This window comes from Accipiter gentilis, chromosome 12, assembly GCF_929443795.1.
Source record: "Accipiter gentilis chromosome 12, bAccGen1.1, whole genome shotgun sequence".
NCBI lineage: Eukaryota > Metazoa > Chordata > Aves > Accipitriformes > Accipitridae > Astur > Astur gentilis.
The window spans coordinates 4,953,876-4,967,648 of NC_064891.1; the positions used below are offsets into that span (position 1 = coordinate 4,953,876).

The following is a 13,773-nucleotide window of genomic DNA, read 5'->3' on the forward strand; positions in this document are numbered from 1 at the left end:
ATAAAAGAAAGTCTGTTTATGTTCATAAGCAGGGCTTTAAATCCTGCAAGTGGAGCTGTGCCAGTGATTGGACTGCCTGTACTTCACATGTGTGTAGTTTGTTGCTGCAAATCACTTGTACCGTGACAGCCCCTAGCTGCAGTTTTTATGAGAGCCAAAGACAGGATTTTTTGACTCTTACAGTTTCTTCTTCATACCAAATAAGTCGTTTAATTACCAGAGGATTATGGGTACAACAAAACAAATGATAAATTCTGGCTGTTGGCAGGAGACCACAAATAATAATGCTAATACTCCCCCTTTAATGTCTTTGCAGATTTCAAACCTGTATATATACGACACTGTCCTCCTCTTGGCAAATGCCTTCCATAAGAAGCTGGAGGACAGGAAGTGGCACAGCATGGCCAGCCTCACCTGCATCAGGAAGAACTCTAAACCCTGGCAAGGAGGACGATCGATGTTGGAAACCATCAAGAAGGTACCTTTTCCCTGTATTTCCTCGTCTTTGATTTCTGAAATACTTGCATTAGGGAGTATTTCCTTCTGAGATGCATACTGTTCTTGCCAGTACCAGCAGTGTCTTTTCAAAGCAGTAGTTTTGATATATTTACACTTTCTGAAAGAAAATAGTCTTTAATTGGTTTGGGGATTTTTTTTATGTCATAATGAGCATATTTGAAATTAAGTCAATGAGTTTGTTTACCAAAACTACCAACCTAGTAGAATTTTCAAGTATGAATAATATCCTATCTAAAAAGTGTCACAGGTGAGGAGGTAAGGCAGCTAAATTTAGTATTTTATTTGTAATAGGAAAATAATAAGGTTGCAGAATTACGCTTGGGTAATGTTCTGTGGAATTTGCTGTTACACTGCTATTGATATTAATATAGTGAAATAATAGAAATGAGAGTGAGGAAAACCCTAACTCATCTAGTCTATATTCTGCCATTGCAGAACTGTTGCCTATAACAGTCTCTACAGTGCTTTATCCAATGTTAAGATTTCACTGCTTCCCTGTGATTATTATTTCATACCTTAATCATGCTCATGCCCAAGATGCTTTTCCTGTTTTTAAAAAATATTTTTTCTTATTTATTCCCTTTCTTCATGATGTTTACAGCCTCCATGTGCTTAGAGACAATTATCACAGCCTTCCGGGTTGGTATTTAGTCAAAATATGCTTAGGTTGGTAGTTTACCCTTCCCTGTAAGTTATTTGGTTCAATCTCCTTATGTTATTGATGTCTTTCATAAAACTGCCTTCTCATTTGTCTGCATGTACTTCTTGATAATGTATACTTACATTTAAAGTGCTGGCAGTGCCTACATTATAAATACAAAAAACAAACCTCAGGACAGAAAAAAAAAAAAAAAAGAGTTGCTTTATTTATGGCTTTCATTAAAAGCACATAAAAAATAATTTAAAATATAATGTTGTTTCAAGAAGTTGCGTTCTGCATTAGGTCTTTAACTACACCAGAAATTACAATGATGCAGGCAAAATGTAAGACTCCTTTGAACACTGCTTATTTTTTCCTCAGTCCCCAGTCAATCTGCATTAGCTCCAAAATAACAGCTCAAGACTTTCTTTGGTGGCTTTCCCCGGTTTCCATTCTAATAGTTTGAAGTCATGAGACTGCAAGGATAATCCAGGACACATTTCTTATTTCAGGGGCAGGATATGGCTTTAGGGGACTCTATTGCTCTTAACCTATCAGAGCAATTTCAAATTCACATTTGGCAGTCCCATGTATTTTAAGCTCTGTTTCAGGCAAGGCTAGTTCTGGAACTTTTCTTCTCAGCTTGCATTTTATAAATACTATTGCACGCTTTTTCATTAATAAACTAAAAGCTATTTCTACTTACTTAAATCTGAATACGATGCCTGAGCTGGAAAACTCAAAATACCCACTTCTACTTTAGTATTAGAATTTACCATCTGAGCTGGAGTTTCAGGCAAAGTCTGGTAGCCCTACTAGCATCTCTAAATCTAGAAGTACTCCACCATGGAAAGGGCTGCTGACTGTTTTGCATTACTATTATTTGCTTGCTTGTGTTGTCTGTGGATGTGAGAAGGATCTTGTTCTCCTATATAAACACCTGTCCTCGTTTCAGCTGGGATAGATTACCTGTCTTCCTAGTAGCTGGTACAGTGCTATGTTTTGAGTTCAGTATGAGAAGAATGTTGATAACACACTGATGTTTTCAGTTGGTGCTCAGTAGTGTTTAGTCTAAAGTCAAGGATTTTTCAGCTTCTCACGCCCAGCCAGCGAGAAAGCTGGAGGGGCACAAGAAGTTGGCACAGGACACAGCCAGGGCAGCTGACCCAAACTGGCCAAAGGTGTATTCCATACCATGGGATGTCCCATCTAGTATAGGAACTGGGAAGTGGGGCAGGGAATCGCCGCTCGGGGACTGGCTGGGTGTCAGTCGGCGGGTGGTGAGCTATTGCCCTGCGCATCATTTGTACATTCCAATCCTTTTATTACTACTGTTGTCATTTTATTAGTGTTATCATTATCATTATTAGTTTCTTCTGTTCTATTAAACCGTTCTTATCTCAACCCAGGAGTTTTACTTCTTATTTTCCTGATTTTCTCCCCCATCCCAATGGGTGGGGGGGAGTGAGTGAGCAGCTGCCTGGTGCTTAGTTGCTGGCTGGGGTTAAACCACGACAACATCCTTTATGCTGTTTCTCACCAGCATCTCATCTTCCTTGCATCTCAAAGAGAGTTTATTCCATTCTTTGCCACATTGTCCCAGCTATCCAGTTTATCTTCTTCCAATTCTGACCTCATAAAACGATGTGATTAATAAAACAAACTCCTTCTGTGACCTTTCACAGAAGAGCTGCACTGTGTTGAAGATCAATTTATGCAGCTCTTAACCCCGAAACATGAAAAGAAATGGCCAGGAGAAATATGAAAACATTCAAGAAGGCAGGAGCAAGTAGAAATTCCAGGGTTGTGGTTAGCTTGCTAAAAAAAATGAATCAAATGCTTAGGAAATTCCTGATGTCTGCAGCTAACTAGCCTAGCATCCTATTGCTTTGGGGTTTCTTTGCTATTTGAATGAGATGACTTTGATAAGAAGCCATTTTATTGGTGTAAATTGAATAATCCAAATACTCCGTGTACTGCATTGTGCTGATAGAGATTAGTTTCTAGAAGTAACATGCTAAAATTGAAAGTCAAAATTTAATCAAAAATGAAATACAGAAATTTCCTGTGTGTGTGTATGTCTGTACCATTTCAATCCCTAGGCAGAGGAAGGCTAAAGATTGCAGCTGAGAGCTGGAATTGCACAAGAAAGAAGAATTCTTTAGTTTTGTGGTCTACTTTCCCTTTTGTTTAACTAAAGCACTTACGTAGAAGAACCTCAGGATCACAGCTGTGTGCTTTTGAAATTAAAAAGTTGGCATTAATGAATGTCTGATGAGGTATCAGAAAAACAATAAAATTAAAAAGTAATGAAAGGAAAAATAAAAAACATTTTATCTCTTCCTGAGAATGCTTCCATTTTCCATCTTGTTTTTTTTCTTTAAACATCTTTTCTTTCCTGTCTTCTTGGAACATCCTCTAAAATCAAGTGAAATAGAAAGGTTTTCTCAGAAACGTACTAGTTTTCCCGAATTTTGAAAGAAAACAGGGAAAAGTTACCATGTGGTATTTAAGTAGTTTCTGAATAAAAGGTTCTGCATTTTCATTTTGAAATCACCACTGTTCCAAAGACGCAGTGTATAATGGAGTATCGTAAGAAGCTACTGTTACAGTTCAGGGTGAAGATGTATTCTGAGATTTCTTAAATGCTCCTGGAAAAAGAACTTCCATCTTCTGCACAACTTTAACTCCACCTTCATAACGACCTGTATCGCAGAGCTGCAATCACCATCGTGTCCCAGATTGTCCCTCACCTCAATGTAGTTTCAGTGGGTGTCATTTGTAGCCAAGTATGGTTTGGGGGGAGGGCGTAAAGAGTTAAGGAAGAGATGCCTAGTTCCAGCCTGCCCGCCTTAGAAAAGGACTAGCAACTGAAGTAGCTGTTCTGGCAGCAGCAAAGCGGAAGTGACGTTGCCATCTCCTGCTGTGCACAACTGAGCTGTAGCTGTTAAAAAAGCAGGAAGAACTAGTTCCAGAGGAACCTTTTTCTGGAAGAAAATCGATCTTCTAGAATCAGAGATCCAGAAACAGGAATATCTGGCAGTTTTCGCTGCAGAGGGAATCTCTCTCTGATTTCTAGAGGGGAAAGTAAGGAAAGAGATGAGAAATCTCTATAAAGCTACATACTGAAGAAGGTAAGAGAAAGGCATGCTGGTGTTCTACCTGCAGCAGCAGTTCTTAAAAGTAGAACTCTGGCGGTAAATAAACTGATTTCTTTATGATTAATGAGCTTAATAGGGAAGAGCAGGGAATGAGGGGGAATTAGAGTTCCAAACATTTCTTGAAATGGCAAAATAGCTGAATCATTCACTATTGTCATTTGTTACTTTCACAGTTGAACATTTGATTCCTGCATTGCTATTTCTACAAACAACTCCAGCTGACTGGAAAAAGTCTAAAAAACCATTTTAAGCCCACTACAATTACAAAAATCTAATATTTGTTTCTATCCATTCTGGAACTGAATAAATAGTTAAATTCATCAGAAAATACAATCCTTCTAATGAATTTGGCCAGCTCTAGCTATTAGTTCTAAATTCACTTCTGTAATAGAAACTATCCCCAAACACATGCTCACTTGTTTATTTCTCAGTAAAGCTATTTTACAGTGAGAGAAATATGTATTACCAGAAAATAATGCTACTGTTGGAAAAATTAATCTTCCCGAATAGCCTGAGAATAAATGTAAGTAGGATTATATGGAGGATCAACTCAGAAAAATGACATCAAGTTACTTCATATATCTTCTCTCACGCTTACCTGATCTCTTCCCAGTCATATTTGTTTAGCTCACTGACAAACAGCAAATTTTTAGTGCTTGCAGCAACATAGAGCCTATTCCTTTGTGGAAAATGCACTGTGCCTTGTGCTATTTCATGAATCATAGGTGGAATTGTCAACCAGTTCTGGTCTCGGAAATGTCACTGATGTTCAGTGGTGACATGCGAAAAAAATGCCAAATTGTTTTTCAGGTAATAGATCAGACTCTCTTTGCTGGCAGCTAAAAATCATGTGTTGAGAACGCCACAGTGTTTTCAATATCAGATTTTTTCAAGAATAAAATGTGATATTCTTATTTAATGCTTTTAGCAGTTTTTTTCTGCCTGTAACCACAGTTTTTTCCTTAATTGCAAAATAGCTAGTGTCTGAGCATAACCATATTTTGAAAAAAAGAGGAAGTTTGAAGAGGAACTGTGAGAGCAAGTACAATATTTTATAACTGATGATTGGCAAGCTGACATTCCCAAGTGAGGTCCTGACTGCTAGGGTAAATAGTGCTTTCTTCAGAGACTTACAGTATAGTAGTGCCTAAGCATATATAAACTGTAGTTTATCTTGCCAGTCTAGATGGGACTTGAGTAGGCTTTAACTACATTGCCAAGCTTTGTAACAGCTCTGTGAAGCCCAGAGGGGTGATCAGAAATGTAAGTAAAACATTTTTGTCCTAATGACTGACATTTCACTCTTCAGTTTTAAATGTGTCAGGAAATTGCATGGTTGCAGCTCAACCTTAGAGGAATTTGAGAGAGTAGATAATAAATGTCTCTTCATTTTTCCCCAAATAGCATTGTTTTTGTAAGTTAAATGGAATGAAAAATTTCTTTGACTCTTACCCGTTATCATAATGAACACTGAAACAACTTGGAAAAATCTCGTCAGGAAGTTACTGGATCAGTAGCTGTCATACAGATGGCCATTTCCTCTGTGATCTCCTTTCACTATGCGTTAGCAGAGGGATAAAACACATGCCATAAATCAAGTAAGTGCTTTAGAGGGATCCACACGGTGAAAGACTAAGCAGAATAATTGGAGCAGTGTCCTGACACTCTTCCTAGGCAATACGCTGTCCCGCTCCATCAGCCCTAAGCAAGAAAGCAGACTCGTGTAGGCCTTGTAAAAAGGCTGTGTGGGACAATGAGGACTAGTAGAGATTGCCTGGCCTGCAGGTCCAGCAAGGATTGCCTGGCCTGCAGGTCCAGCAAGGTAGGTCCCAGGTAGAGAGGAGGCATCAGGACCTCCAAGAAGCCTCCTATCGGAATTAGTATTGTTGTCGGTATTATACGGGTGGTTCTTCACTGTTTTGTCTTTCTGCCTCTGCCCTTTCCAAGCCAGGAGCGTTCTCATCTAAGCTGAGCTCTTATTAGACTATGCGCAGATGTACACAGTCTAGGAAAGAACGCTCTAATCAAAGACACCCTTACATGAGACACTTTCAAAGTGTGATAAAATTGCCAAGATAGATGAATGAGAAAAATTGTTGTTGTGGTTACTGCTGCATTTCGGACAAATAAAAAGAACTAACAGACTTAGAGTTTGTATCTTGCCCCAACAGTTGCAGCCATTTAAAAATCAAGGTAAATAAACTTGCACAGTGGTTTTGGATAGAGATTCAATTCCAAAATATGGTAGGTAAGTTCTGTTAACCTGTACTATATGTTAGGGGCTGTGTATTTCCAAAGAATCCCGCGTTTTCTTAAAAAGTAGATTTCATTATTTCAAATGTAATTGAGGTGAAATACTTCTTCAAATTATCTTTATTTTTATCATAGTCGTTCAAATACAGGCAAAGGTTATATAAAAAAAAAGTTGACTAGAATTTTAAATTTGTGTCTCAAGTCTCAAAAAATCATTTACATTTTAGACATGATTCTGTCTTCATGTCCCATAAATTATTCGGAACACTCTCAATCTGGAAAATAAAGTCACTTTAATTTTCTGTATTGAAAGTTCCCAATTTAAAACTACTTTGTCACAAAATAAGAAAAAAGAAAAACACTTTATGCTGTACGAAGCTTCTGTATTAACAGATTTTAATTTGTGTTGAATATTTCCTTTCTTTAATCATTTTGTTCTGGAGTTTGCCCTTCCTTTTTCCAGACCTTGTTTGTGGCTCACTTGAAATCATAGTGCAGCTCAGATGGTCTCTAATGGTTTAATTATTTTTTATATTTTACCTACCTCAGACCCACAGGTTTAATACACATTGTCAGGGAAAAAGTTTTAGGAAGTAATATAGGAAATATGAAGTACAATATAATAAAAGTAGTATATGGTAAGGGGTCAGAGTGGTGCAGGACTAGGAACAGGTGTAGGCTGTCAGGGAGGGCAAGTCAGCCAGATGGAGGCTTTCAGGGGTCAGATGGGGATCCCAAGCCTTGCAGATCTGTGCTGCTTTGCAGGCATTTCTACATCACATGTACCATGAAATTCTGGCTTAATTAATCAAAAAGCCAGATGAGACCGTATGAGAAAAAAAAGTATGTGAAACAGGTTTTATTTCTGGTTCATGAATAGGATGTAGTCAAATTTAAGTTAGCAGAAAACATTTATATTTTGAAACTTATTTATCTAAGGATATGTTCAAGTGATTTTGCAGGTAAACAACGCAAGCTCACTCTGTCTTTACTCTGAACCAGCCAGAGGTGTGCTAACCCCAATCTAAAAGCCATGAAAGGTGTGATTATTACAGGATTGTGCTCAAGCTAATAAGTAACCTCAGTGTCATGCTAACCATCAAAATTATCTGGCTAGCTCTCACCAAGGGTGAAATGACCTGGAGTGTTCCTGCAAAAGCCTGTGCAGATGTGCCCTTAATCAGGATGTTGGTTCTTTCCTTTTATTTTTAATTTTCATTCTAGTATCTCTTCCAAAAAGTAAATATTATTAAAAGATTTTTTAAAATTAAATATATATGTAAATACACAAAGTATTATCTTGTTTCTAACTGAAAATGGCACTTCATGGAATATTTATGTATTATTATTCCATTTTTTTCAGTTCAAATAATAAAGCTCTTAACTGTAAGAGCAATCACAAATGCAAAACTCTTGCTCTACCAGAGGCAGATTTTTTTCTTGTACATACTTAAAATATTGTTCAAGTTTTTTTGAGGGAGTAGGGTAAACATGTAATTTTCCCTGAATCTGAAAACTGAAGGAATTTTGTAAGGCTAACGGTTTTCATTGTAGGCATTTCATGTGGCTCTGTTGATTTTACAGTTCAGGTCATTGCAGTTCTTATACAACGATGAAATGTGTGTCATGTTGAATTAACCCTGGAATATATTTTGAGTATTGCTATGGCATGTATAGCCCTTTCAACTCTGATTCTTTATAGTAAATATTCACTGTTTAATCTTTAGTATTTTAACCCCTTCTGACAAAAATGTAAAAAAATAAAAACAAGCTTGAAAATACACTGCACTGCTGCTCATGTCATGTATTCTGAGTAGTAGACAAGAATTGTGGAGGAAAACAGAAAAATCAATATATTCAGCTAGACAAGCCCCTCTTCATTAGCGTGGATCACTTGTGTTGGGCTCAAAAAACATCTAAATTTATCCAAAGCTCAACCTGATCTTATGTGGAAATCTCTTTTGGGTGAGAAACATTGGTGGGGGGAAGCAAAAATAAACAAACAAAACTAATTTTTATGCAATTTTTTATATATATTTGTCTTTAGTTGCAAAACTTTTTTTTTTTTATGGGGCTAGAATGTCTGTTCATATATGCTGATGGGCCAAAGAAAAATTGGAGTGCAAATACACTAAGAGTAAGACTATTGCTTGTATTGCATCTGCTTAGCATTGCTGAGTGATTCTTCTGTGAAGAGCTTAAATGATGCAGGAACAATTTAGGCTTCAGAATTTCAAGGGAAATGTGGTCTTTGGAAAACTGTCCTAGTTCTGGTAGTTGTGTATGTATTCTGCATGTTTAGTGCACAAATCCCTTGGAGAAGCAAAAGGTTATTAGAATTGTCTACTTCTGAGTTTTCACTCCGTTGTCCTTTTTTTCCAATAGGGTGGAGTAAATGGCTTGACTGGAGAACTGGAATTTGCAGAAAATGGGGGAAATCCCAATGTGCATTTTGAAATTCTGGGGACAAATTATGGAGAAGATCTTGGCAGAGGCATCCGCAAGGTGAGGCTATATATATTCAAACAAGAGACTATCTTCACTGTTTTTTTAAAAACCTTTCTTGGGTTCCATGTTAATAGAAGATGGCAGATAACGTGCTGTTGTGTATCATTAAGAGGAGTAAGAAATGGGAGAAAAGTCTTGGAACTTCTAGGTACCCGTCTATTTTATTATTGCAAAGAGGCCTTGCAGTTGGTTGTGTTGATCAAGGTGTGGTTTGTAACACAGACTGTCAAGCTGCTGGTCGATTGTGCCAAAAGACCAGTGAAAGCTGTTGTTTTGTAACCCTTGCAACCCGTCTCCAAAATAGCAAATTTTACATTGGGTTATGTTTAGAGCACCCAGAATAGCACTTGATACTTATGGTCAAAGGGGGCTGCTGCAACTGTTAGGTGATTAAAATTCATAGGGACAGAAAGAGAAAATCTGTTGTAACATAGACAAAATGTCTGTAATCTCTTGTCTTCATGAAATAAGTACCTGATGTTTTAGTAGAAATTAACTTTTACAGAATAAGTGTAATGTTATGTATTCAGCTGCCAGACACAGTCCAAATACTTGGACTTAGATTGTTTGAGGAAATGACATACATCTCCAGCAAAATTACGTTTTCTTGGTATTTTGGTTTTGCTAGTCTGTAAAAATAAATTTGTCCTGTGGTAAGGAATAGTGGAAGCAGGTCTCTATTTGCAATGTGTGTCCTTAACTTTGGACAACTACCCATCTGGGACGGCAAAAGTAGCAAAAATCCTATAATACCTCTTAGGAAAATAAAAGACTAATAGGCTTTTCCAAGAGCAACTCTCCTTCAAATATAGACCTCCTGAAAGATAATACCAAGATCTCTTTATTTAGTGTATTGGATCACACTGGTTTTTGTGAGGAACCTGCAGTGATTGTCTGAAAGCAAATGACAGAGAAAGTTATCTTAATGTATGTAAACTGGTTCCCTGTGTCAGTGTCACTATATGATGGAGTACATCATTTGTCTGCATACCTTCTGCAGTAACAGATAAGTGCTTTGAAAGAAGGGAGAGATAAATAAGAAGTTTAAAGTGTCTCTACACTCCTGAAATTTCTCATCCGTTATTCATTGGAATTGTTATTCCATTCCTGCTGTTTCATCTGTTGTCAATACCTTAATGTACACACGTGCCTATAGTTATGTCACCTTGAGCAGAGATCTTGACAGATGTTTCAGAAACTAAATGGAGCTGGATCTTGTTGATATTTGGAGGCACGCTTCACAGTCTTTAGGCAACCAGAATGTTGGATGAGTCCTTTCCCTCACCTATAAATTCAGTCTGTTTCGACATACTTTGACTTGATTTATTTTCCATGCTACACATCAAGGAGCTATTTATTCTTTAGAGCAACCAGGTAGTCCTTCCTAAGACAAATCTGTATCTCTTCATTGAATCTAATTGGTTAACTTTGGCTGGTTTTCAACTTCAGACCTGTCTGGGTGAATGCCTGAGCGAAGCATTAAATTGTGTTCTTCCATTTCACAAAAAGTTAGAAGAGGAAGAGAGACCCACAGAAAGGTCTTGGAACTATAGAAGCACAAAAAGACTTCCTAGCCTTTCTAACTCTTTTCCGATGGTATAATTTAGATGTATGGTACAGATTTAAACTATGGTACAGTTTACTTTTAAAGAAGAGATTAATGACCATGGGCACATGTAAGTTGTGCAAAACAATGAGGTAGTACAAACAGGCTTTTTAAACCTTCCTTGTTTACCCTTTATCATAGTTCAAGGACAGAGACATTCACTGTCTTTGAAAGGAAATAGATTTGAAGTTGGTCAAAAAGAATAGAATTTTGCACAGAATATAATTAAACTGTGAAACTCAGTGTCACAAGGCCATGTTCAAGAGAAAAGCTAAGTTAAAAAGATACTGAAAGTATGTATTTTTTATGTTTGCCACGATGAGCATTCAAAATTAAATATAGAGATTATAAGAAAATTTTCCTATTGAAGGTTGCACTATAAATGTCTGTCCTTAGAGTTTTGTGATGCACTACAGCTGGTTAAAAAGAAGAACCTGTCCAGAGCAGAACAGATTTAATCTGTTCCAATTTTTTTTTTTCTAAACAGCATTCAGTGATCCAGAGAAAGCTTTAGAAAGAAGCCTGGTGTAGAGAAAAGAATTTTCTTAGAAAGAAATTTCTGTTTATATTGTGCGAATGTGATAATTGTTCTTGGAAGTGTCTTTCAAAAAAAATTTCAAAATAATTCCAATTATATATTGTAATTTTTTTTACACTAAATTGAATAGTAAAAGAATTTAAAATAAATATGGCATTTATAATCAATGTCACAATGTTAAAAAAACAAGCTGGGGATCCTAAAACATTTACATCAGAGGTAGAGAAGAAAATTTTTAGACGGAAAATGCCTTATGTTCATTTTACTCTTTTGACAAAAATTCACATATTTTATCTTTGATTAGGTTTTACTTTACAGTGTATGAGCCACTAGTGTTGGAAGCAAATCACAATAATTACAGGAGTGAGATATATTTTTGTTAGCTACACTAATTAAAGTGCACTTCAGATTTTCACATATTTAGTGGTCTGACTACAGAACTACCTAACCATTTTTATTTCTTAACTCTAGTGGAAGCAGCTGCAATTAGCAGACTGACTGAAATTTCTAAACAAATGCATCTTCCCTAATTAACATGTTTCCAAGTGCTTTTATAGCAGATAATGAAGGGTGAAATCGTGACAAAAGGCCCATTGAAGTCATTGGGGCCAGAAGCTCACACCAAGTCAAGTGTGTAAAGATTTATTTTTTTATCCCCCCCCCCCGGAACAATCCATTGATTTGAGTTAAAGCAAGTAAAATTTTAAATTGCATTCGAATTTTTCAAGAGTCCAGATTCTGCTTGAAGTCAGCTCTGTCTGGGTTCTGGAGTCATTTGGTTACTTCTCAGAAGTTCACTTATATTCACAGGTTAATATTGCTAGGACTCAGAAAAAGCAGACAGTTTAGTGAACACCAAGAATTCATGTTTATGTTTGGTTTTATTGCCCAAATTAAGCCATGTGTCTAGCAGAAACTGTCTACAAGTCCTCTTCAACTTTCATGGGCTAGGGCTACTGCCATATGTGGAAAGGAGTGGGAGCATTCATGTGGAAGTTCATTATGTTGGGGGTCCTTCATCTAGTGACAAGTTAGCAAATTCAGGAGTGGGGTTTGCCTGAAATACAAGTTTTGTACTGTTACGTCTGTAAATGCTATCCATCACCTTGCAGACCACAGATTGCTTAGGTTATATCTGTTGCCAGAGTTGGGTACTTGGAGTAATACAGTCAGATCACTGCCAGATAGTGATTTTATTGACACCAGTGGTGTTACCATCCCAAAGGAACTGCAGAAAAACTCTTGCTTTTACACATCATGCTGTGGCTTGCGTTTGTGCAGATATAGTTATATTCAGTGGGAGACATGGGTGTATTTCTGACATTTCTCTGTTGGCATTTGTCTGTTGGTATTTGACATTTGAGTATGTATTCTTTGACATTTAAATTTCAGCGCAATACTTTTATCTATACTGTTGAAATAAAAGCTGCGATTCCTGTGAATAACCATCCAACAAACCAATGAACAAAAGGGATTTGATAGCTCAGAGGAGTACTGTCTTATATCTTAGTGGTATAGAAAACAGCACTGGAGAAATAAAGTGGTGGTGTTGTTTCCAGTGCTCCTTGCAGTTCAGAATGGGCTCATTCTCAAAGGCTCTGTGCTACACCTTTTGAAGTTTAGAGGACTTTCTTCCTGTTCCCACACTGGTTTTCTTACCATGTGTGGACATTCGGAAATTGTGGTGCGTTTTGCTCTGCCTCCATATCCGTTAGCAAACACCCACCTCCTGTGTGTTTCTCTTCTCTTCTAAAGATTTCTGTCATTTCCTCCCAGTAGGGGAATGAGATGACACACCAAGCTCTCACATCCCTTCCTCGCTGCGCCAGGATGTCCATGTTAAGCCTTTCTTTGCATTCAGGACACCTAGGGATGTTTTGGAACAAGGATAGGGCTGTGGGCGTGCAGGAAAACGGATACCCTGGGTGGGGCACCTGGGTAACCCAGGAGGCTTTGAGCCCTCTGCATTCTTCCAGTAGGGTTGTAGGGGTCTGTCCTAAATGATTTTAATTTGATGACCTTAAGGAGGAAATATTATCTATTTTAATCCAAGAGATATTTGTAGCGTGAGGCATTTCATGTGAATGTGGTTGAAGGCCTTTGGCCATAATGCCTGACGGATGTGTTGTTCTCTGCCTGTGTCAGTGCGAATGGCAGGACCTTCCCTGTGGAGTCAGTGCATGCAAGTTTTTCTTTCATGTATTATTAAGAGTTACGTGGAACATTCTATAGTTGTGTTATTTATTCAGAGACAGGAAAATGTATTGCATTTTTTGTTTTCATTCTAGTAAAATAATTGCTACTTCCACTTCATCAGAGAACAGTTGTTGATTGCAATAGTGGCATTGCTTTGTTATTCAGCATATAATTTTTTCTTACATTTGCATCATGAAGCAACATATATTCCAAGTGTATATTTTGATCTTGGGGAAGTTGCTGTCTCTTCTTATAAAGTTAAAAATTATTTTTTGCATATTTTATCTCTTATTCCCTTTTGCTTCATTAGGTAAAAAGAAGTTATACAGCTCTGCTGACACTTATTAGCTAA

General features: G+C 37.3%; 1 protein-coding gene across 3 annotated transcripts in view; it reads left to right on the forward strand.

Moving 5' to 3' along the window:
- GRID2 (glutamate ionotropic receptor delta type subunit 2) overlaps nucleotides 1–13,773 on the forward strand; it is a 744,443-nt gene that overhangs the window by 520,158 nt on the left and 210,512 nt on the right. For all 3 annotated transcript variants that reach the window (XR_007507799.1, XM_049815125.1, XM_049815126.1), the window contains exons 7-8: nucleotides 317–478; nucleotides 8,959–9,078. Coding sequence is in view for 2 of the 3 variants with exons in the window: in XM_049815125.1 (XP_049671082.1) it covers nucleotides 317–478; nucleotides 8,959–9,078 (282 nt within the window). In the remaining variant the exon portion in view is untranslated. The remainder of the gene's footprint in view (nucleotides 1–316; nucleotides 479–8,958; nucleotides 9,079–13,773) is intronic.